The sequence below is a fragment of the Polistes fuscatus genome, unplaced genomic scaffold (assembly GCF_010416935.1).
Source record: "Polistes fuscatus isolate 324 unplaced genomic scaffold, CU_Pfus_HIC Scaffold5, whole genome shotgun sequence".
Lineage (NCBI taxonomy): Eukaryota > Metazoa > Arthropoda > Insecta > Hymenoptera > Vespidae > Polistes > Polistes fuscatus.
In genome coordinates this window covers 7,873,657-7,894,757 of record NW_025113129.1, presented here as the reverse complement: position 1 = coordinate 7,894,757, position 21,101 = coordinate 7,873,657, and the positions used below count along the sequence as shown (strand labels likewise).

The window sequence follows — 21,101 nt, the reverse complement described above, 5'->3', positions numbered from 1 at the left end:
GATAACATAAAATCGATGATTATATATCAGTTAAACTTTGGATTTATATTTTTTGTCTATTTTTTTCTATTTTTTTCTATTTCTTTTCATCTATTTTTTATTTTTTAATAATCTTAATTATTCTCAATCAGTCTTAATCATATTTTGCAACAATAAATACTAAATAAAAGAAACAAACAATCAAAAAAAGAGAGAAAGAGACAGATTCGATATTGTTTAATTCCGCAACTATAATTGTTAAATTAAAGAAATAAACAAAAAACGACGAGAAATTCGATATAATTTAAATTATAAAATTACTAAAAAAACTAAGGAAGGATGGAGTAATATTAAAAGAATACTTTAACAATAGATAGTCTTACGAGATAGCAAAATTCCTTTGCACCATCGACGCGTCCTTATCTTCCATATAAAATGTAGGCACAATATACGTACTTACACGTATAAGTAGAAATATGTAAATGTATCTACATAACTACATTAATAGATAGATAGATAGGTAGATAAATAGAAAGAGAAATGAGAATAAGGTAGTCTCAGGAAAAAATCCTGAGCATACAAAGGACGGAGTTCGAGTGTAAGTAATAATTATTATCGTATTGGGTATGAAAGGTCAGGTTAAGTCAGGCAAATCTTCTTCTCGAATTCGCGGGAGGGGCAAATACGGCCCACGGAATAGTTCGAGTGAAGAAGGGTAGGGTAGGAAAGGGAAGGAAAGGGAGAGAAGGAGGGAATGTGCCATCTTTTAAGTGCAACTGGCTGCTTCGAATTACACGAACGCTTCGAAGATTAATTCTCCCCTTCAACCTCTCGTTAAGCATCGTTGTCTCTGTGGCGGGGCGGATGGTAGTCCAGAAGGAGAATGCGACGTTGACTATAAAACCTCATCATGACCAACCTGGCCACTGTAATCTTCGACAGTGCCTAGAACCACTCTGTGTATCACATAATCCTCTTCATTATCGTTTTGGTGAACATAAATTCGAGTAATTTGCGTCTGTCAAACTTAACCACTTTACCGTTTTACACGTCATTTTAATTTTACTTTTTCCATTATTTCTTGCGGATCTACGAAGACACTATGAAGATCCTTGTGAGTGAAATGAGATTATCATCTGCTTTTGCTTTTATCAATACAATTTCTTGGGTTTATACTAATTAAGTTTCTATGGGGTTGGAGTTAATGGACGCTGTTGTAAGCTCGTTGTTAAATTATCAATTTCAATTGTATTACTTTATTTCATAACTTTAACTCGTTAACAAAAGGTCAACATAAGAGAACATCGATATCTATGTAGTAATTAATAATAACGCAAATTTTTGCGGTTCGATAAATCGTTAAAACATTATTTAAACGTATCGTTTAAAAGCCGTAGGACGTTCGACTAATTGGCATATCAAAAGAACGCGCCGTGGCGACACGTGCCGCGCGCATATTCATTCGCGGTATGACCGCGAGTGAAGAAACCGCAGTTCCCGGTTATGCTTATTATTATTCATAAACGCGCCGACAGTCCATAAAGATCAAAACTTTTTCAACGTTCCAATCGTCCCACTTGTGTCCTTATTTTGCCTGAGGAACATCCTTTCGATCGTGACTAACGCGCAGATTATTCACGCTTGTCCTGCGTCTTATTTAAAGAAATTGATTATATGAACGGATAAAGTAGACGCTTCCAATGTAATTTTATAATCGAATCAATAAAAATAAATTGTCTTTAACGGACTAGAATTTAAACTAGAAATTGTTTGAAATAGATATTGTAAAAAGCTTATTTTGATTTTATTTATCTGAATTTTAGTTTACTTGAAAATATGCCGCACATTTGAACTTCCAACACTGACCATGTCTAACTTTTCTTTTTAACACGCTTGAGATTGTTTGTATTTTGAACGTTTGTAGGTGCTGTTACTTGGTCTGACGGTGGCGTCATATGCACAATACAACAGATATCCATACAACCCCGAGTACTACGGCAGACACATCGCCATATTGCGACAATCGAAAGACACAGCACCAGACGGATCTTACTCCTACAGGTGAGACTGTCTGTCCTTCCATCGATAAACAACACCGAGGTGTTCGTCCGTTTGTTTCGTTTCCTCACGAGCGATCTCGACACGGTCGAAGGATCTCGGTTGCTCTTTCCTTTTGAAATTACGTATATACCTACATATAACCGGGATAATTCGCGCGTATTATAAACTACTCGTCACGCGTCGAAGATGTAATCGTGCTCGTTAGCACGTTCGCCTTCATTTTTATTTCCGATCATGCCACGATTTTCGGCTCCGATGAGCACGACCAAGAACTGGCCTTCGAAAGAATGAGAACGATCGAACTACGAAATTTCGAATACAAAAGAAAACATGAAACATCTCTTTTTCTCATTCTTTTTGTTTTCAAACTATTAAACTTCATTATGCATCCATCTAATCAGACGTGATAGAATTGATCGAACTCTTTCTTCGTCGTGGAGGAATCCTAGTAAAACATGAGAAGCAACATCGTGATATGGCCACCGAATCATTGCATATACACACGCTCGAGAAAGATAGCTAATTGACTTCGATGTTAATCGTCCATGTTAATCGCCTGCGCAGTTCGCAATAACGGATTGCGCAATCGAACAATTACAATCGACCTACCTACCTACGTATCTGCCTACCTATCTACCTACCTACCTACCTGTCCACTTTCCGTCCCATCAACAGCCACACTCTGGCTGTTAGTGTGTCTTTGTAAAATCGCACCTAACTCTTCTCAGACACCTCCCATGACACCTGCGTTGTGTGACGCCTCACAGATCTACCGACATCTCTCTTTTTCCTCCTCAAACTTGGCAATTATCTTCTTTCTCTTCTTATCTTTAACTTTCTTTCTTCATCCTTTGCAACCCCTTCCCGTTTCTTTTTTCAACTGTATTTTTCTTTCCATAATTTTGCCTTTTTTTGTTTAAAGGATTAAGGTTACTCAGTTTTATTATTTCTTGTATATAAAAATCATGTCAATAATTGGAATCTATTTTTCTACTAAAATCATTATCGACATCCGCAAGAAACCGATCTTCTTCGTTTTACATAATCGCGTTTATTATTCTGTAGATTTTTATCATCCTGTGTATGACATATCATCAATGGTAGTCCCGTTTCACGGAAATCCTTGTTATAATATTTCCAGCAATTATTGTTGTTCTTGATAATAAAAACACTGTTTTTTTTTGTTCAATTAATATAATATATTCTCAAAGCTGAACAACTCTTAACATCCTGTATATACCTATAAATAATATATGAAGACAAACATCTTCTTTCCTAATTAGTAGAGTAGACATTCGTGAGTAAGTAAACCTAAAGGTCTTGAATATCTCAGTGATCCAAAGTAGTATAAAAAGCGAAAGACGTGATTTTCGATTCTCCAAGCAATCTAAGTAAGACCAATGCAAGATCCCACAAATAAGTAAAACACAAGATTCTCGATCTAAATTGAAAATATTTTTTCAGTTACGACACCGAAAATGGAATCTCAGTAGCGGAACAAGGACGTCCAAAGAACATTGGTCCAGCCCAAATCGAAGAAGTCAGAGGTCAATATAGTTATACAGCACCAGACGGTACCCCGATATTGGTCACTTACACCGCAGACGAGAACGGCTTTCAAGCGAGCGGTGCTCACCTACCTACACCTCCGCCCATTCCACCTGCCATCCAACGAGCCCTCAGCTACAACGCGGCTCATCCCGAGGAGGAGGAGCCTTACAGGAGATACTAGACATGACATTATGTTTATCGACTTCTATTCTATTTTTCTCTTCCATCTTTCTTCTTCTCTTTCTCTTCCTTTCTTTCTTTTTTCATTATATTACTCTTATCGTTCTTTACGATTATATATCAGGAGTATCAGGACGATTCGTTCGCGATCGACAACGAAGATGATCGTCTTTTATTCTTCTATTCTTCTCCTTCTTTTTCTTTGAGGATATATTATTTTTCAAACCAGCTAGCTTGCTAAGACACTAACTACAAAAACCACGAGGAACTGCCTATAACATCTACGAACGTGTAGTTGTCCTTTTCATTCGATCCTCCACGTTGATAGATAAAGAAGAATAGTAAAGAATTTGAATGAGGAGGATTAAAGAGGATCGCTTTTATTTAACGTTTTAAATTATGCTCCTTATTGCTCTTCTCTCTTCCTTTCTTTCTTTCTATCTTTTTCTCTCTCTCTCTCTATTTTTCTCACCTTTAGCAATTTCTATTTTTGATATACGTACTTGTCAGTTCGTTTCGTGTGAAAAGCCAAGTAGGTAATTTCCATTAGAGGCTAAATCACATCGAAAAGTATTTGGATAATGATCTGTTAGAACTAAAGATTTATTTGGAAAGATAAAGGACAATGTTATCTTAACGTAATATCTAGATGTTTAAAAAGAAAGGAAATTGTCTTTAAGTGATCGATCTAGCATGAAAAAGTTTAATGTAATTTCCTTTGACGAAATAATCGATGCTAACGAAATCCAAATAGGAAGAAAAAAATCCGAGAGAGGGAGAGAGAGAAAGAGAGAGAGAGAGAAATAAAGAGACAGTTTGCTGGATACTATACGAAGGGGAGAGATCACTTACGATTAGAAAAGAGCTGCTTCAGATTTATCGAGACGATAAAACGTCAAATTAACGCGCGCTATTATTGTTCTTTTAATAGAATGTAACCGCTTGTGTCTTTGGACGATGGTAAATACATGCAATCGACTTGAAATTGAGTTATATCTTTCCGTACCTGTTACTTATAATACCAGAAGAACTTAGGTTTGACCAATTAATAAACGAGCAACCTACTGGTAGCTGTCTAACCCAGCTATCAATTAAATCATTATTATTACGGAGGCGTTAAATTTTAGGAAACCAACTCGAAATGCCACTCGTAGTTAATGTTAATGGTAATCGTAATATCACGTTTAAAGGTGAGTCAGTGAAAGCAAATCATCGGCCTCCTCTTTGCGTTGCACAACGATCAACCAACCAACTAACCGACCGACCGAACGAACGAACGAACGGTCGACCGAATGGACGACTCTGGCTCATCCCAGGATTTAACATTTTCACCGTGAACAGCTTGGAACTTCGTTTCTGGCACCTCTTGAGAGGCATTCACGAAAGCCGTGAAAGTTTGAAAGTACCATCGAGATCCTTTTACTATGAATTTTGCGATTCTATTTTCTCGTCGCTGATCTTTATCTCAATAATACGATTGAATGTTTAACCTTGAATACCTTAACATTTGTTCATCAAACAAATGACAAATTGATTGATTGATTGTTTTATATTAATTAAGACTATGATTGATGAGGAATTTAATGATAATAAACATTAGGGCTATATCAATTAATGTTTTATTGAATAAAAGAATGAAAAGAAACGAATTATTATGGATACATTTATTCCTAATCTTACATAAGTGGCACCTGTTAGAAGATAAATGAAATCATGAAATTTATGATACAAAAAGGAATTAGCAAGACTGGCGAAAGAAGTAGAAAATGCATAGGATTCAGTCTCTCACGAAACGTATGTTAACTGACCGGGGATGTCAAACCGCGCCTTTGACATTGGGGTCAGGATGTCACGTAGTGCTTTCCATCTGTGACACAATCGAAAAGGAAGCAGAAGGAGCTGTCAGCTCGATGGTATTGTTAGAATGGCAGATAGACGAAATCGATATTTTGCATACAATCGTGAAACGTTTTGATCTTTGCGCACGAGGGATATATCGGTCAAGGAGATCGATGGACACCTGGGCGAGTCGTATCCTGTCACGAAAATGACTATAATTTCATCGATCGCAACACCTTTCAGTGATTTTCATAATTTCTCGTTTATATTTTTTTTATTTTCCTATTAATTTTTTATTTGCATATACTTTTACAAAAATGATCAATGATCGAGATCCGATTGTGTCATTTTTATTGAAAATTAATAAGACGATAATAAAGCTGAATAAATTCAGAACACAAACTTATAAAAGGTAATAGATAGATCTAATATATTTACATATATCGACTTACGACAAATTGGCGGAGCAATGGTAGAGTTAAGTGCAATTAACCATCGATTAATCATTTAGATGCACGATATGTCGATACAAGCGACCTTTTGAAGCTCTAATTATCACGATGCTCGAATCCTTGCACATAAAAACAGAGAGAAAGAGAAGAGTCGAGATATTGCTGACAGCTAGGCTCCACTGGGCGTGGATCTTCTAGGATGGATTCCTTTCGCTTTCGTCACGGACCGGAAAGAAAAGAAGGGCAGAGCACAAAGAGAGGAGTCGGCCAGAAATGCCAGAATGATTGCACAATAACTTTTAGCGAGTTATTCGTCGAGTTACGGGAATAAGGCAGCGTGGAATAGTGATGATCCTTTGCAATGATGACGACGACGACGATGATGATGATACTAATGATAGTCAGCCATAAAGATGGTAACTTTTACATTAGGTGGAAAGTCAACTGCCGGGTCATGGAATTGTTAACGAAAGTTTTGATAGAACACCTAGGAGTAAGGAAAAGTAGGATCACAGATAAAGCAGGCAGAAAGATAGATAGAGAAAGAGTGTGTGTGAGAGAGAGAGAGAGAGGGGGGGAGAAGGAAAGAGTGAGAGAAAGGAAAGATAGACGATCACCTTAACTTCGTGGACAATAAGTAGGATAAAGAGAGGAAGTAGCAAGATCAGCGAGCGTCGGCAGTGATCTTGAATCTTAGTAAGAGATATCCGAGAAATTACATTGTGTTCTCTCAGGGGACTTATCCTCAGAAATTCGATAACTGCGTATCTACATACTTTCACGAGAATTCCTGGAATATCCTTGATTTATAGGTGCACCATTTTATACCCGAGTTGTACCGTGAGAAGATCGAGACACTCATCCCACACACTCGTTCCATTTGGAATTCAGTATATTTACGTGCATCACCTTTAGGCGTTTAGCGTAATGTTTGCAACGATCAAGAAAATATTTGAAAGCACGTGTTTGTTGTTAAATTAATGATCGACTAATATTTTACTTACTTTCTTATTTAATGAGATGTTCTGCGAACAAATCTAATATCTTTTAACTACGAAGACTCTTTGTCAGGATCAACAAGGATCTCTTGCGAACCTGTTGTCTAATCTAAGATGGTTCTAGATCTCGCGGAATGCTCTCGGCGTCTCGGAGAATTATTCGAACCGGGTCTGACCTTTCTGGTTTTATTAACCACATTGACTTAGGTATGCCTCGTCATCGTTGTGAGCTTTCAGACTCACCACGACGCGGATAGAAGGCATACCTTCGGGGGCCTCCCAGGCGAACATCCTACTCGAGAATTATGCAAACCGATCCGCGCCTAGCCGTTCAATGCCCAACTTAAATTGCCTTACGTACCGCCTTCTTCTTTCGTTTCCTTCCACCGATCAATTCTGTCTATCTTTATTCTCGTTTCTACCCAAATTGGGACGATTTACGATGAAAACATCGAACGATCGATTTCGTAACTTTTATCTCATTAAAATAATGATAATGTTTGCAATAGGATCGTTATGATGTATGCATACGTAATATGGTTGAAAACTTGAATACTATAAGACAAAATATCTAATAAAATGATCAATAAAATCAAATAACATTGTCATAGGTTCCATTTTAATTGCAATCATTTATTATCTATTTCGATTAGAAATTAGTTAAACTCATTAAATGACAATTCGTACACATTGTACTTACTTTATCATTGCATATTTTCTCATCATCATTTTCAGAGACGTTTCGCAAGATCGATTATTTATATTCAATTCGAATCCTCGATATGAAACGAGAAAAATGTCGAGTTGTTTTCATTTGATCGTAGTTATGCAAAAATTTCTCAGAACAAATTAATTCGTATCTGGTATGCGTTCATACATTAGCAGATTATTAAAGGAGTAATACCTAATTCACGATAAGCATATTTTAACTAGACTCTATTCACGGATCGCACGATCTACCTTTAAGCCAAGACATCTGCAATATTACGACTTATAGACGATCATACACCGGTCCTATATAAGATAAAGGTAGATAGCAGAGTTAGCGATGCTCTCTGGGAGTGGTCTCACCTAAGAACAATGCGTTTACGCCTTTGGATGGCGAAAAGCAGAGAGCGAATTATGAATATATCAGGAATGAAATCATCGTTGGTGATCGTACGCCTTCACGGATGCGTTTATGAATTGACAAAACATCGTATCTTGACACTTTCATTTATTATGCCAACAGGTAGTTCTGCTCTTATTTATTTGCTGCCACGATTTGTTCCTCTTTTTTTTAAATTTTTTTAAATGTTAAAGCATCATTCTCCAAATATGTATAACGTATATATTGTTCATTTAAATTTATTTTGTTTTCTAAAACAAACTGTCTATTTTCGTTCCACGTTTAATCATATTGGTTTGATGTGGTAATAATAGGAGATAACATTAAGTTGATTATTATACGATAACAATACGTTAACGCTTTGAAAACATAGATATATACGTAAGTACAAATGACTCCGGGATCCGTGTGACCTCGAACGTGGGGTTGAGGTGGGGCGAGGATGCGAGGGCGCTTAGAACGACTTGCGTGCTTGAGAAGAGAGGAGAATGGACACCGATGTGGTCTAGAGGAGCAGAGAGAAGGGAAGATCTTGAGCGTCTTCATATAAATGCCAGCGGTATTCGTGGTTGATGCCACAGATTCGATACTCTTCAAATCGGCATCACGATCCGTGGAGAATCATCATCGTCATGCAGTACACAGTGAGTGTCTTTTCAAACTGTCATGTTCTTTCTATTTCTCTTTCGAGGAGTATGGACATGTTCATAGAAATTATTGACATACTGTAATCACGTTCGTTCACGTTCGAACTATTCTAACTTCATATCTTTCGTGATTGCAGATACTGATCCTCGCTCTTGTTGGCTCTGCCTTGGGGCAGTACGGAGGTTTCAGAGGTTTCAATCAAAATCTCTTCCCGCAGACACCAAAGCCTAGTTATCAGCCACAGCCGAAGTATCAACCGGAATACAGGTAAGTGATATTTTTGATTTTTATTAGAAATTCTTTCATTTTCTTCGAGTGATTTTCTCGACATATATACAACTAAAACTATAACTGTATCTAATATTTGTATTCTCAAACTTTATTCTGGCAATTTATTCTGATCAAATTATCTTATACTCTTGGCACCCCTTGGTACCCTCTCGTAACATTCGAAGAAAGAAGACGAAGTAAATATCATTTATTTCCTTCACTCTAGCCCGTACAGTGGTCGGTTTATAGCAATTCGGAGCCAGCAACGCGATTCTTTCCCCGATGGCACGTACAACTGGAGCTACGAGACAGAAAATGGAATTTCAGCTCAAGAAACAGGTCGCCCTAAAGCAGGTGGTGGTCCTGGACAGCAAGCCGAGGTAATTTCGAGACATACATTTTTGAAGATAAGAGATGTCTTATTGGACTTTTGATCTTGATTAAAAAAAAAGAACAGTAAAGAACATGCTTGATGTATGATCGTAGGCGGTGCAGGGTAGATTCTCGTACACGGCACCCGACGGTACACCTATTCAATTGGAGTACGTAGCAGACGAAAATGGCTTCCGTCCACAGGGTGCTCATTTACCAACGCCACCCCCAATCCCAGAGGCTATAAGACGTGCACTAGCAGCGAATCCACCTGGACCTGACGATTCGAACTACGGACCGGCTTACAATCAAATACCGTATAGAAGATATTAGAATCTCATCGGGTGTCGAGGGCGACGCCATTGCAGCTTCCTCGGTGTCAAGAACACCGCGCGATAGTTCGAACGACGTTCTTGCCTTTGGTATCTTCCTTCTCTGCTCAGCTTTCCTATATGGATGCAAGACCTCGTGTACGAACCTGAGAGAAAGAGAAAGAGAATGGAGTAGGTTCGCACACCAAAGCGTCATCGTTATATCTAACATATAAATATATATATATTTTTAATTATATTTACGGCAGGAAGGATGATGACACGACATTTGCCTAATCTATAACAACAATTTCGTAATAAATCAATAAATCTTTTAATAACTTTTGACATATTATTTCACGTCGGCGAGATACTAGGGAAAGTAAACCAGTATTTATAAAAATGAAAAAATATCATGGACGACGATTTATCGCACCTTTTAACGGGATATCTTCTCTTTTATTTAGGTTTAACCTACGATATATAAACGAAACTCGTTTTCGTTTACATATCTTACATGATCTTATATAATCTTAAATTATTATCAAATATATGACGTAGATCGATCAAACGAATACCTTAGATAGTCGGTAATCGTAGAGCGCCTTTTTTATCCTCATTTTCGTTGAAACTTGAAGACTACGAGAGGGCGCTGGATTCGTCAATTCGTTACGCAAATGTTAATATTTTTTTTATTGTGCATCAAAAACGAACGATTTCGATTGCAATAGTCTAATTCCCCTCTAAATGTTCGTTAGACGAAAGTTTACGAAAACGTTTGAAACCATCTAAAATTGAATTCATTATTCCTTCGATAATCGCGTTATTTACGCCTGTTCTTTAAGTATTTAACAAAAATTAAGTGTCGATAAATAATACGAAGAAACTGGTATGTAATAAGAGTCATACTTTAATGACCAAACATCGAGTTACATAACATTACGTTCTAAAACGAGTTGAGTTGCTTTTTACGAGAAGAATATTGACAGTAAGTTTTGGAATTATTTATCGAATTCGAATATTTCAATGTAAAAGTAAAAGTAAAAGATTAGAAGTGCTCGTTTTACCAAATCAATGCAAAGTGAAAATTCGTGTATTGGCGGGCTTGAGGTTAGCGACGCCAAGCGGTGAGCTTTCGAAGCTGTTCAGCCGCATGTAGATTGGCGAATGCGGTGTGTTGTAGGGGTAACGATGGGTTAGGGAGGAGAGGAGGACTCGGCTTGACTCGCAAGAGGGAGAGCGTGCGTCTCTCTACGTCAGGAAAAGCTTCGAGCTTATTGGTCCCGGTCCATTGTTGCGTATTGATTGCTGCGGAGCACTGGTATGGTCGTCGGGACCTTCGGTCGTCCTCGTCGTCGTCGTCGTCGTCGCCGCCGTCGCCGTCGTCGTCGGTGGTGTGCTGCAGCCCGATAGGCTAATAAAAACTAAACTTTGGTACGCGCTCGAGAGTAGTAAGAGACGGTGCGAAACGAGCGATAGACGAAGAAGAAGAAGAAGCAGAAGAAGAAGAAGTAGGAAGGTAGTAGAAGAAGAAGAACAAGAAGAACAAGAAGAAGAAGAAGAAGAGAAGAAGTAGAGAAGAAGAAGTAGAAGAAGGTAGTGGTAGTGGTGGTGGTGGTGGTGGTGGTGGTGGCAGTGGTGGAGGTGGTGGTGGTGGTGGTGGTGTTGGCGGTGGTGGTTGTGCTGGTGGTGGTGGTGCTACTGCTGCTGCTACTGCTACAGCGAGAGCCTTCTCGAATAACTCGACTATCCTTTATCTTCATTCGCTGAAGATAGAACGTTTGTTCTTGGTGTTAGAAAAGGCGAACGAACGAGCGAACATAGTAAATACGGATAGTTTGTTATAACCGCGTAGTAGTTATCGTCATCCAGAAGCTCGTCTCTTTTAGGGGATAAAAAAAAAGAGAGAGAGGGAGAGAGATAAAGAGAAAACAAAAGCAGAAGAGTCCTGGTGCTGGTGGACAGAGTATCGTCAAGCAGCCAGTGCTTTTTCACGATTATTCACCCCACTTTGAGGAGGTGTAGGAAGATAAAAAGAAGAAATAGAGGTGGGAAGTGTCTGTCGTGCTGTGGTGCCATATATACACGCATATATATTTATATATATATACGCACGCATATACGTATATAGATGTATACACATATACTACATGTACGTAAGTATATATATATACTATATAGGAAAGACAACGGCATTGACTGCCGGTCGGTCGAGTTGTCCTCGTTGTCGCGAGTGAGCACGAGATAGTAGAAGAGGACACACGTTGCTCGACGACGACAATTTTACTCGACGACGTGAAGGCGAGGCGACACGATACGACACGACGCGACACGACGCGACGCGTCACGACAAGAGACGGGATGAGACGAACAGAGTCATTTTTCTTTCGTCTACTATGTTGACCGGGTAAAATCTTCTTCGCGTTCTCTTATTTTCTTTAAAAAAGGTAGATTGTGAGAAAGAACAAATTCGCTAGGCATACATGTTACGTGACTAATAAAGATACGTGGACGTTTTAGTGCGAAGTGAGATACGTTAAAATAACGTCGAAAGCGAACGAATAATTATTTTAATAATAACTATAGAAAAACGTTATAAGCAAATAAACAATTTGTTACGAAAGAAAAAAGGTGCGCGTAATTGTTGTGTTATCCTTGCAAGTGGTAATTTGATCAAAGAAAAGAGAACGAAAAGGGGAGAAAGAAAGAAAGAAAGAAGGGAGAAAGGTTGAGATAAACTAGGAAACGTATCAAGAAGTAGTGGGGGTGGGGTGGGGGTGGGGGTTGATCGAGAGAGAGAGAGAGTGAAGAGGGGTAAGTAGGTAAAGGGCAAAAGAGCGAGGAGAGAGAGAGAAAGAGAGAGCAGTCGTCTCGCGGCCGAGTGAGGTGGTGGAAAGAGAGAGTGGTGAACGCAGCAGCAGCAGCAGCACGTACGTGAAGAGGGAAAAGAAGAAGAAAAAGAGGTGGAAGAGAAGAAGGAGGAGAAGAAGGAGCTTGTCGAAAGGGGTAAGGGGGTGGAAGGAAGGGAAGTGTGATAACGCGAAGAGAGCGGAGAGGAAATTTCTTGTGGTTGATAGAGTCGACAGTGCAGAAGGAGGTGGTGGAGGAGGAGGAAGGGGTGAAAGAAGAGGTAGAAGTGGTGGCGGGAGAAAGAGAGAAAGAGAAAGGACAGCAGCGGTGGAAGAGGAAAAAGGCGACGTTAGCCGCCGCGTGGCTTCGAAGGACGACGAAATTATGAAGCGTATAAAGTGCGTGCGATCGGCCATCATAGTAGCTGTTGGCCGGTGAATGTGTGATCCGGGGGCAGCAGAGATCCGCCGGAATGACGAGCGAAGAGACGCCGACCGAGCAGCCCCCGGTAGATGACTGCCTAAAGGAGCGAAAATGGTGGTGCTTCTTGCTGTCGAGCATCTTCACGTTCCTCGCCGGGCTGCTTATCGTCCTCCTCTGGCGCGCGTTCGCCTTCCTTTGCTGCCGAAAAGAGCCCGAATTCGCCCCAAATGACCCGAAGCAGAAGGAACATAAATCGAACCGCCATGGGAAGGAGTTCGAGGGAACTTTTATGACTGAGGCCAAAGATTGGGCCGGCGAGCTGATTTCCGGACAGACCACCACTGGACGTATTCTTGTAAGTAATTTACTTTAACTCTAATTCTATTCACATTAGTATTTGTATTTGTATTGTTCTTCTTTTCCCCTTTTTTCATGGGCCCTTTTATTTCTATTTTATCTTTACACATTAAAAAAGAGATTGAGTTATTAAAGTCCCTTGTATTATCTATCGGTTTTATCCTCCGTTTTAATGGTATACCTTTTGAATTTGAAAGTATCGTCAACGGTAACGTAATAATACTCGTACAAAGTTTTAACCGTTCGACTTAGGTGTTTATATGTCATCGTTGATACGCGCACGCAAATACGCGTCGTAGGCATGCTCCTCCCTCATTTTCTCTTTCTCTTTCTCTTTCTCTTTCTATCTCGCACGCGATGCGACACATTAACAACAGCGTATACACCTACAGCGTTCCATTTCTAATATCTACTTAGGTGACATGGGGGAAACTAAATGAAACTCGGCGTTCACAGAGAGAAATCGAACGCGCGCTTGTTTATCGAGAATATTAAAGGGAGAGAGATAACAGAGATCTTTCGTGCTTTAAAGCAACGTTTTGACCTTTACTTTGTAAATACCTATCCAAAGGATATTACGAATTGCATCGTGTGTTTCTCGAATAACGCTAATAATCTAACATCTTAAAGATTTAACAGGAAGAAGAATTAAGAAAAATGGAGAAAGAAAAAAGGGATTTTTCATCATTGCAAAATTTCAGTGAAATCACAGCAACGTAGATGGCGTTGATAGTCCTCGAATGAAAGCAGTTTACGTTGTTTGTGTTTTAGACTCGTTAACTTTTTGAAAAGCTAAATAATAAAAAATAGTTACGAAACGTTAAGTATCGAACAATTTAGAAAGAGAAAAAACTGTCCACCATTAAAAGATAACATGTGTTCGTTCACGCGTGGCTTGCCTCTCGTAAAACGTCAAATTTGATGCTAGCCGCCAAATGAACGATCTATTTCTGTTAAGTACCATTATCCGTGAGTATAATAGAGATAGGTAGAAACAAAAACAGAGAGAAAGAAAGAAAAATAGTTTAAGCTATTCACTTTGTCTCCATTTGAGATCTCTTCCGAACGATCGAGTTTAGAAAAGCTCGTCTAACGACAATAAATCTATCCTTTGAATTTGCACGGCATTTTTTATCTCAATCTCGTTTCACACATTCGAGGATATAATCGATATTTCCGTAACTAACTCTTTCACTTTTGATGTAATCTCAGAGTGATGTGATGTCATCGTGCGAAACGTTGAAGAATAAGAAAAGAACATGACGTAGGAAGAAACAATTTTTCTTTATTCGTTTATCTCTATTATTTATTTGTATTTATATATTTCAATTTTTGCTAGTTCGATTCATGCAAGGATTATTTTCTATTGTTTTGTTTTCTTTCTTATTTTATTTTACTCTTTTCGTTTAATTCGGAAGACGAAACGCGTAGGGAAAATTAACGTATCGTCTTCACCCTCTCGGATGTGCGCGCGTGCGCCCACCGTCGCATGATGTTTCGCGAGGAGCTCGCACAAGTATTGTACGTGGCCGGTGACCTAGTTCTTCCTGGGTGGATGGTTTCTACGCAGTGCGTGTGCAGCTTCACCCTAGAAACGGCTTTCCGTTGAGAGAAAGAGTGAAAGAGAGGAAGGATGAGAAAGAAAGAAAGAGGAAAGGAGAGAGAGAAAGAAAAAGAGGCGTTCGAACTCGATATCTTCTTTTCGTCCTTCCTTGTTCTTCTTCTCTAAGTTATCCTTCATCTTTCTCTTTTTCTTTTATTTTCGAAGCATACCTTATCTTCTCACCCCTTTTCTTCTCTCTTTCTCTCTCTCTCTCTCGTTCTCCTTTTATTATTAGTTCGAATATTTGATGTTCGACCTGTTCCACTTTTCAATAAAAGAATGTAAATTCCAAGATATATCTTTTGAACATATCTTGTTCTATCAAGAGAAAGAAAAAGAAAGAGTAAGAGAAAGAGAGAGTGAATGAGAGAGAGAGAGAGAGAAAGAGGAAGAGAAAGAGAGAGTGAATGAGAGAGAGAGAGAGAGAGAAAGAAAGAGAGAGAGAAGGAGAAACAGATAACGTTTATTATTTCGTATCAGGACAGAAGGGTCATTTTATTTTTCAGTCATCTATAATTGGACTTCAACCTTTGCACAATGAGCAATCGGAATGACCTAGTGGACGACCCACATAACGAAATCGGCTTCTTATTCTTTATTCCTCTTCCTTATACAATATACCTGTGTAAGTTGTATATCCTAGAGAGATTATTCCGTATATAGGTGATAGGATGGATATCGTTCCTCGATCCGTTGTCATCGTCGTCGTCACCGTCTAATTTCGCTCGTCGTCGAGTGCTAACAAAGAATCGATAAACGAAACCTTTTTGGTTTGCCCTTTCGAGGTCATCCCGTGTATAATTTATAATCGATGCTACATATATCTTTGTTACTGATTGCTGAGGGTTCGCGAGAGATCGTGAGATATTTATTCGGATAAATCGTCTTTATTCTTCTCCTTTTTCTTCTTCTTATTCTTTTTCTTCTACTTCTTTTATCTTAATAATAGACATTTTGTATAGCTAACTCACTATCCACTCTTCAAAAGGTTGGATACGTATATTAAGTAATCAATGATTAATGTATTTACCAAGATTACTTGCATTACAAATTCAAGAGCAATCATTTTAGCTTTCTTTCGAAGGAAGATCTTTTCTTCTTAGGGGTGTCAAAAGTGTAATCATATGAATCTTGATCGTCCCTTACACGTACATCACGCGAACTTGATCGATTAGATGTCGGAAACATTTAAAATAATCTTGGATCGCTTTTGCCTATCTCTCTTCCTTTTTCTATTAGTAAGTCTGATCGTTTAAACGATATTTGCTTAACTCGTTTTGAAACTTTTATCGACATCAAATTTATATCAATATTATTTAGTACATTTATTTTTCTTCTTTATTTTTATTTTTTTTTATTTTTTCATGATAAATATCGATCGATAACACATGGTAATTTTAACAATGATACACGTGAATAGTAAACTCGTATTAGGGTATAATGGGTCATTTAAGGATCCACATTTTTGATCATAAATTTAAAGGAGGATCGTAACAGGTAATTTTGGGGTAAGCAACGAAAGGGATTAAGGATATGGATCATACTCCGAAAGGAAAGTAGATAACGGCGGTTGGCCACCGGCCAATATCCATTTCCAAGAATGTAACAGATTTGTCATGACGCCATTCGAAGTAAAATGTTAGGAGCGCGCTCCCGTCCGACTAACACGAATTTTACTGTGCCAAGGCCCATTATCGATAGTTCTCGTTGCGGATAGGAGATAGAGAAAGATAGATAGTGGGAACGAGTGAGAAAGATTGAGAGGGGGGAGGGGTGCATGGTTTTACATATTACTACTTTCGAATAAGAATATTAGTTAGTTTTCTAATTTTTTTTCTAAATGAAATACACGATTATTATTGATTACTGTTGTTAATACATGAAATAATATTTTCCAATTGTGCAAGCGGATCGATAGATGCACCAATTTCAATCATCTCGTCGTTATGTGGTTTCCGTTCATTTCCGAACGTAATTAGCGTGTAATTAGTAGATCCGTTTCTAGCATCATCAATGTTCAACGTCGATGAAACACTGAAACAGGTGGCGTATACCTACCAATAGGGAACATTTCAGTCGAAAAAGGGAGAGAGAGATAGCTCGTTATACGTCTGACGAACGATTTTGAATCATCCGTCCTAAGAAATAGAATAATGCTAAACTTTGGCGGACATCGTTGGCAACGTTACTTGCCGGCGTATCGTGTTTATTTGCTATAATAACTTATACCATGTTGTTTGCTTTCTGCGTAGATTATTATCGAAAAATCGTCTCTTTGTTTCCCAATTTATATAGATATAATACATTTAACGTTTATCTTGTTTTATATAATTGAAATAACAAAGTTAAATTAAATACGATGGAAAAATTTTGAAAGATTTCAAGATGGAAGTCTTGGATTTAGGTACCTACTATTTATATTATTCTTTCTCTCTTTCTTTGGTATATATGTTTTAAGTACAAATCCATGCGATCGTTAGAATTCTCTCGTATTATATTGTCGTTAGGAAACAAAAGGAAAAGAAGGGTGAATTGTCGCTAACACGTAGGTCGGTAATTTTCCACCTTTGAATTTCGCGTTTACTCGTATAAATAGTCGAATTAGATAAACCCGGTTCAATCTGCCGTTGGCGCGAAACGACGTAAAATTGGATGTACGCCATCTCGGGATGTAAAACTTTCTTGCACGGTACCCTCTTGGCTACACCTCATCCACCCTATCAAATAATTCTATTCTATAGCGAGCTTTATTTCTTCTTTACGGTTTTCTGTTCGCTCAAAGAAGGTTAAAAAGTAAGAAAAGAGAAAGAGAATGGAAGAGGTAAAGAATATCGTCATCGAAAATTTTTATTTCAAGGAAAGACTCTGATTCACCGTTGTTATCTAAGTTGGATGATGATTCCAAGGATCGTTGATGATTCGTTCACGATCGAGATCATCGTTTTGTCGCAGATATATCTATAAGTTCTCAAATAAGAGTTTCTGTCGTACCTACAGCCAACAAATACATATCTATACATATGTGCACACACACGCACATATATATATATATATATGAAAACTTACGCGTACTTGTGAAACGGGGATTTCAATTATCCAGATTAAGAATCTTTATTGCATAAAATCGCGTAAGATACAATCCCATTTGCTTTTATTGTTAGAAATTGACCACACATTTTTCGTCTATTTTATTAATCTTTTAACTCTGTTATTAGCAAATTATTCTACTCGAAGAACGACAAATCGAACCAGTTCAAAAGTAAGCCGGAGGCGTAGGAAATCCCTTGACGAAGTCCGAGTTCGTTCTCTCGTTCTTGACCTTCGACTTTCATTCGTCTGTCGGATTTAAATGCATAAGGTTTAAGTTCTAACGAGACGAAATTAGACGTGGCATTAGAAACTAAATCTTTTAGTCGATGCAATCATCGTTTCTTCTTCTTCTTCTTCTTCTTCTTTTTCCTCCTTAGCTCACTTCTCGATAAATTTCTTTGTTTCTTTTCTATTCAAATGAATCAAATAATAAGATAAATGATTAATCGTTAATCAATTATACACTAATTTGATTCGTTTTTCTTTATACCAACAATAGTTTCATTTTATTCATCGTTTGAAGGACCGAGGTCAATTTTTTCGAGCTGCAGTTTAATAATTTCTAAATGAAATCCTTGATCGAAAGAGAGATAGAGAGAAAGAAAAAAGGAGAAAAACAGAGAGAGAGAGAGAGAGAGAGAGAGAGAGAGAGATCGAGAGATAAAAAGAGAGTATATGCATATCTTGTCTTGGTGACGACAAAAATAACCGAGGAGGCTCGTGACGAGACTGTCCGAGACCCACGCTAATTTTCATCCTAAAATAAGAACGGCAATCTTTATTTATAGCAAAGCGCGATAGGTCAGATTGTCCGCTTCTCAGGGCAAATTGCATTTTCTTAAGTAGCGCTCTAGCGCGCTCGAGACGTGAAAATTACACTACGTATGTATGTTCTACATATGTATCTTCGTAGGGGATGGAATAGGACGTGTGATAGCACGAGGATAAAAGGTGCGGTAAGACGGGCTGGAAGGGGGGAGGATTGGGAGGTAGTGCCACTTGTACTTTGCAAAGCATTGAATGGAGTAGCTTTTGTAATAACTTTGCGAAAGCGTCGCGCTACGACTAACGCGCTGCGTATTGTATACATCTGTATACGTATGAATGTGTGTGTGTACGCGTACAATGTAGTTGCATGTGGCGCTACATGCGAATCGATTAACGTGACACTTTTATACGTCTCGTGCGTCTTTCTTTCTCTTTCTCTTGTCTACCTCTTTGTTTTCTTTCACTTTATTCTCACAAAGTTTTAATATAATTAACTTAATACTTTTTATATTTTTTCTCGTCCTCTTTCTCTTTTTGATCATTATATTTATCTAACGTCATATACTTATTTAACATCAACGCAAGACACCTATTATAATTATACATGTGTGCATATATATACATATAACATTTATTTACTTGCGTTGCAAATAACAATGGGAATTAAAAAACAGTGGGGCGCCGTAGAGTAGAACAGTGCTCGCGATAAATAAATCTCTTACCAGATTGCACCGCTTCGGTTCGCCCACCCAGCCCCGTTCGTTCCGGTTTCTTTCAAGGATCTCTCTAATTCCTGGTAGGAAGAAACGAATAAACAGAGCGCGTAAACAACTCGAAGTCGTCAGTAAGAAGCTTAACGATCGAAAAGTACGAATTCATCTTCCATCTATTTCTTCTTCCCTTTTCACTTCTTCCTTCTAGTCACAAACTTACCCTCGGTCCAGTTGTCCTTTCGAAGATGCAATTGCTCAGAAAAGCTTCCGGTAATGGAGAATGATCCTGGTAGAGATAACCCACTGACCTATATCTTCCTATCATGCTCTAGTAAGTGGAAGAGATACATATATATACATAATATATTTGTGATACATATATGTATATCTATATATCAAGAATAAGCAAAAAAGAAACATAGACAGAGAAAGACAGAGAGACCAAAAACAAGCAAGAAAGAGAAAGACAAAGAGAGAGAGAGAGAGAGATATATCAAAAGCAAATAAGTAAAAGAGAGAGAAAAAGATATCAAGAGAAAGAGGGATAGAGTGAAAGCAGGATCGGTGTTCGGGTGTGTGCCGAAGGGTTGGAAAGTAGTGAAACGCCACCTCGCGTTTCATTCGTTGTTGGGGAGGGAGGGAGCTAAACTGATGGTTTGAAATAGAATGAATAAGAGAGAGGCACCCTTCTAGCTGAAAGAGGCAATGCAAAAGAGAAAGAGAAAGAGAGAGAGAGAGAGAGAGAGAGAAGCGACAGCCTCGTGACCAGGTCAAACGCAAGTTCAAACGTAAAGCTTGTCTTACCCCCGTTGGAGTGCAGCTGTACTCGGTTAACCCGGTAACGTATAGGTGCCGACACGTTGCAGCTCGCGGTACGAAAGAAGCGAGGGAGTCGGAGAGGGTTGCCACCGATCGATATCGGTGCTGGTGGTCACGGGTATAACATCCTCCTCCGACCATACACGCGTTTATTGATAAAACTGACTCTTACTGCACCCCTCCGATACCATCTCCCTTTCTCTCTCATCTTCTCTCATCCTCTCTCACCTTCTCTCATTCTCTCTCTCTCTCTCTCTCTCTTTCTATCTCTATCTCTATCTCTATCTTTCTCACTCTCTCTTTCTTTCTTTCTCTATGGTTCAGTCTTCTTTCTATCTTGATGTTTATTTCAGTAGCGTTGGTTTTTCTTCGTTTAATTTTCTTCGACTATACTCGGAGAATGTATCGACCAATTAGTTGACATTTTTCTCAGATTTTCTTTTCTTTTCTTTGTAAATATAACAAAAAAGAAAAGAAAGAAAAAGTAGAAGTGAATTGATATTTGAAAATCGAATGAATTTATTTGACTAGCAATAAGCCGATATTTCTTCTTCATTTTCTTCCTCTCTTTCAAAGTTATTCGCGAATAATTTGTCTTACTTAGAGTTTATTTTTCTTTTTAACATCCAATCAGAACACGCGATTAAAACTTTTCTTCGTTCTACTTATGTAAATAGGGTATTACATCATGAATGAACAAGATTTTAAA

General features: G+C 38.4%; 3 protein-coding genes across 52 annotated transcripts in view; all 3 read left to right on the top strand.

Moving 5' to 3' along the window:
- Nucleotides 1–920: 920 nt before the first annotated feature.
- LOC122522310 (endocuticle structural glycoprotein SgAbd-1-like) lies at nt 921–4,756 on the top strand. Its single transcript, XM_043643298.1, has 3 exons — nt 921–1,093; nt 1,904–2,040; nt 3,505–4,756. Exons 1-3 carry the CDS (start codon nt 1,082–1,084, stop codon nt 3,770–3,772), a joined length of 417 nt encoding a protein of 138 aa, XP_043499233.1. The 5' UTR covers nt 921–1,081; the 3' UTR covers nt 3,773–4,756.
- Nucleotides 4,757–8,394: 3,638 nt separating this feature from the next.
- Nucleotides 8,395–10,110, top strand: LOC122522307 (endocuticle structural glycoprotein SgAbd-2-like). The gene is made up of 4 exons (XM_043643297.1): nt 8,395–8,812; nt 8,953–9,083; nt 9,313–9,466; nt 9,573–10,110. Exons 1-4 carry the CDS (start codon nt 8,741–8,743, stop codon nt 9,789–9,791), a joined length of 576 nt encoding a protein of 191 aa, XP_043499232.1. The 5' UTR covers nt 8,395–8,740; the 3' UTR covers nt 9,792–10,110.
- A 1,316-nt stretch (nt 10,111–11,426) lies between these two features.
- The window catches only part of LOC122522304 (calcium-activated potassium channel slowpoke), a 74,810-nt gene continuing 65,135 nt past the window's right edge, over nt 11,427–21,101 (top strand). For all 50 annotated transcript variants that reach the window (XM_043643252.1, XM_043643260.1, XM_043643295.1 and 47 more), the window contains exon 1: nt 11,427–13,397. In XM_043643252.1, coding sequence (XP_043499187.1) covers nt 13,092–13,397 — 306 coding nt within the window. In that variant the 5' untranslated portion in view covers nt 11,427–13,091. The remainder of the gene's footprint in view (nt 13,398–21,101) is intronic.

What these genes read in the sequence shown, in the direction of transcription:
- LOC122522307 (XM_043643297.1), top strand. Translation starts at nt 8,741, where the DNA reads ATGCCACAGATTCGATACTCTTCAAATCGGCATCACGATCCGTGGAGA. An exon ending in AAGTATCAACCGGAATACAG is followed by an intron (nt 9,084 to 9,312) that starts GTAAGTGATATT and finishes CCTTCACTCTAG; the next exon opens with CCCGTACAGTGGTCGGTTTA. An exon ending in GTCCTGGACAGCAAGCCGAG is followed by an intron (nt 9,467 to 9,572) that starts GTAATTTCGAGA and finishes GTATGATCGTAG; the next exon opens with GCGGTGCAGGGTAGATTCTC.
- LOC122522310 (XM_043643298.1), top strand. An exon ending in GACGGATCTTACTCCTACAG is followed by an intron (nt 2,041 to 3,504) that starts GTGAGACTGTCT and finishes ATATTTTTTCAG; the next exon opens with TTACGACACCGAAAATGGAA.